General features: G+C 42.5%; 2 protein-coding genes across 2 annotated transcripts; both read right to left on the bottom strand.

Annotated features, from left to right (window-relative positions):
* Positions 1 to 12: 12 nt before the first annotated feature.
* On the bottom strand, positions 13 to 743 carry K450DRAFT_276084 (uncharacterized protein; the record flags this gene model as incomplete). The annotated part of the gene is made up of 1 exon (XM_051593212.1): positions 13 to 743. A coding segment is annotated over one exon (731 nt), but the record flags the coding sequence as incomplete, so codon positions are not given.
* Positions 744 to 1,295: 552 nt separating this feature from the next.
* K450DRAFT_264137 (uncharacterized protein) lies at positions 1,296 to 2,777 on the bottom strand. The gene has a single exon (XM_051592757.1). The coding sequence runs from the start codon at positions 2,715 to 2,717 to the stop codon at positions 1,593 to 1,595; it is 1,125 nt and encodes a 374-aa protein (XP_051439916.1). The 5' UTR covers positions 2,718 to 2,777; the 3' UTR covers positions 1,296 to 1,592.

Below are 2,777 nucleotides of genomic sequence, written 5' to 3'. Positions count from 1 at the left end.
CTTTCCATCAACTGCCTTAAAGTAGTTTGCTTCTTGGCGTTGAGCAAATCACACCCCAATAGTCCTTCCACACAATTTTTCAGCTCAGACACAGTAATGTCTTCTTCAAGCAGCTTCTTACAAAACGTCTGAGTGTCCTTTCTTGAAGAATCTAACACTTTCTTGATCTTCACTTCCTCAGTGTCAAAAGTCTTGTCCAGAAAAGCCTTGAAGGCGTCGGAATCAATTTGTCCAGCTTCGAAAACGCGCTCCTCAAGTTCCTTGGTTGTCTTTTCACGCTCAGTCATATTGTCCCTCTTCTTTTTCGGTACTACATAGAACTCACTGTCCAAAGAAGGGGTTTCAGCTTCAGAAAGCTCATCACGTAGACTCTTTCCATAAATGTAAGAGTAAGTGCATTTTCTGGTTGAGTATTGCATCTCCTTTCGAAAGCTATCGATCCAATGGCGTAAGAGCTGTTCACTAGTAGACGAATCCTTGGCAACATTCTCAATGAAGAGTCGGGCACTCTCCATATTCAAATTTTGCTTGTGCTGAACTGGAGCTTCCTTGATGCCTTGATACAAGATTTCAATCTCTTGAACTAGGTCCTTACTAGCATCCGCCTTTTCCAGTACACCGCTGTAGTGCCGGCTCAATATGTTCTTTTGTCTTTGGAGCTCCATGATTTTCTCGCTAGTCACCTCGTAGAGGATTTGGTTGAGAGAGGTCTTGCTTGCAGTTGCGGCTTCGTTATGCATCATTGTAGAGAGAGTGTCTAATCTATACCAACAGCTCTCAAAATTCACTGTTTTTATAGTGTTTTCTTTTTCTTTTTTTTTTGAAAAAAAAAAAAGGTTTTAGGCAATGGTTATACAAAGGATAGTGAATGTTACACCTACCTCATCCCTTCAAGCATCAAACACTTTGACGACAGTAGAGAGATATTTGCAAACGTAAGCTATGTACAACTTCCTGCCTTGATGTTGTAAAAACTAGCAGATAAAGTGGACAAAATTCGATCGCTTATGCCGGATGATTGATTTACGACGCTAAGCACTGCGGCATCAAGTACTTTGCCACTACCATTGTACAAAATGGTGGAGTTGTCACACTATCGCCAGCTTTGACGCAAGCGTCCACAGCATCGTTAAAACACTTTGCCACACAGTTACTTTGCAACAAAAAGCTCTTGCCAATCAACTACGGCCACTACAGCCAGCATGTGACAAATGTAACTTAGTTTTGAGCCCATCAATATGTCACGGACCTTGCGTTTGGATATGACGTCTTGGCTAGTACGTCCCAATCCTTACGTTTTGACTTAAAATATCATAACCCTTACCTTTCAGCTCCTACTACTCGATTCTATCGTCTCGGTTCTTACGTTACAGCTCCGGCTCTTTGCTTCTTTTCTTTTTTTTGTAAACTCTCCAGATTGATCTAATTGCATGTTGATGATGCAACTTGTCATACTTACACGAATTGTCACTCTTTCCTATAATACCTTTTGTGATCACTTACTCATAAACTTCATTATTAAAGCCTACATATCTTTTTATTTTAATCCTTTAAACCTATATACAGAATTGGATCTACTACACTGCTTTTGTTTATGCATCCCACTGAACCTTCGCTTTGTTCAGGGATTGAACTAAACTCTTGGGTATAAGTGCCATGTCCAAAAATTCTAAACTTCCAAATGCCTTTCCTAACTGATTGTCATAATAGCTAATCACCCGCTTGGCATAAGTCACATCATTGGCAGAGCTTAAACCTAGACTGTCCAATTGAGTATTCATATTGGCGTCCAACTCAACTGGTGGCGAAAGGTCAACAATTTCCAGCACTTCACGGAATCGAGTGGTCCACAAAGAATGCTTGGTTTCACGTAGTTCACAGTATTGTTCAAACGTTTGCGGCAAGTGAACCTGTCTTTGAGAATACCACGTACTGGACACGTCCTCCAATGCCTCTAAAGTTATGTGTAAGTCCTTGCGGGCAGTCTCTTTGTTCTTCTCTTGCTCTTCCCACAGCACCTTGTCTTCCTTAGGTAGATCTGTAAAGTCAGTGTGCTCTACCTTGATGAATGTCTCTCTTAATGCTCCAATATCCATCAAATAGTTCTTCATGCCGAGTCCTCCTGCTGGAAGTGGCCAGTATGCCCACATGTCTAGGATGTCCGTAGATTGGAAAATCTCAAACTGCTTCTTCAACGCAGCAAGAGCATTACCGTTTTGCTCCTGGAATACTCGTTTTTGAATCATCTGCATGCATTCACCAATCTGATTCAAATGCTGAATGCCTAAAACCTTGGCACACGATCCAAAGCTTCGCAGGAAGAAAGCGGTGTACTTGTTATATACATTAACCCAGCTGAGAACCGTCTTGCTGGTCTTTAGCTTTTGTCGCATCTCTTCAATGTGAGGCTCAATCAAAGCATGATCAATTTGGAAAAGCCCATCCGCTCGGAAGACCAGAGATCCCCACCATACTCTAGCTTGAGGTAAAGGCGATGGTCCAAATGCTGCAAGAGATGCTTTGTTGTTGTCCTTGTTGCTGACCACAGCAGAACCAGACTTTTCCGTATTGAATCGGAGGTTGACCGAACTGGCATATTCGTTCATCACCCGCCATGCTTGGACTACCTTGTCTTGATCCGAGTCCCAGAACCAGAAATCATCATGAACGCGTTGCAGTCGGATCCCCGTTTGATGCTTGACAGCCGCTTCCATCATGAATAGGATACATTCACCAAATAGAGCAGACAGCTGGTGTGAGATTGGTACTCCTCTTCG

This window comes from Umbelopsis ramanniana (assembly GCF_025399195.1).
Source record: "Umbelopsis ramanniana AG unplaced genomic scaffold K450scaffold_152, whole genome shotgun sequence".
NCBI lineage: Eukaryota > Fungi > Mucoromycota > Umbelopsidomycetes > Umbelopsidales > Umbelopsidaceae > Umbelopsis > Umbelopsis ramanniana.
Note: the sequence above shows the minus strand (reverse complement) of the source record. Positions and strands in the feature narration are given on the sequence as shown.

What these genes read in the sequence shown, in the direction of transcription:
- K450DRAFT_264137 (XM_051592757.1), bottom strand. Translation starts at nt 2,717, where the DNA reads ATGATGGAAGCGGCTGTCAAGCATCAAACGGGGATCCGACTGCAACGC.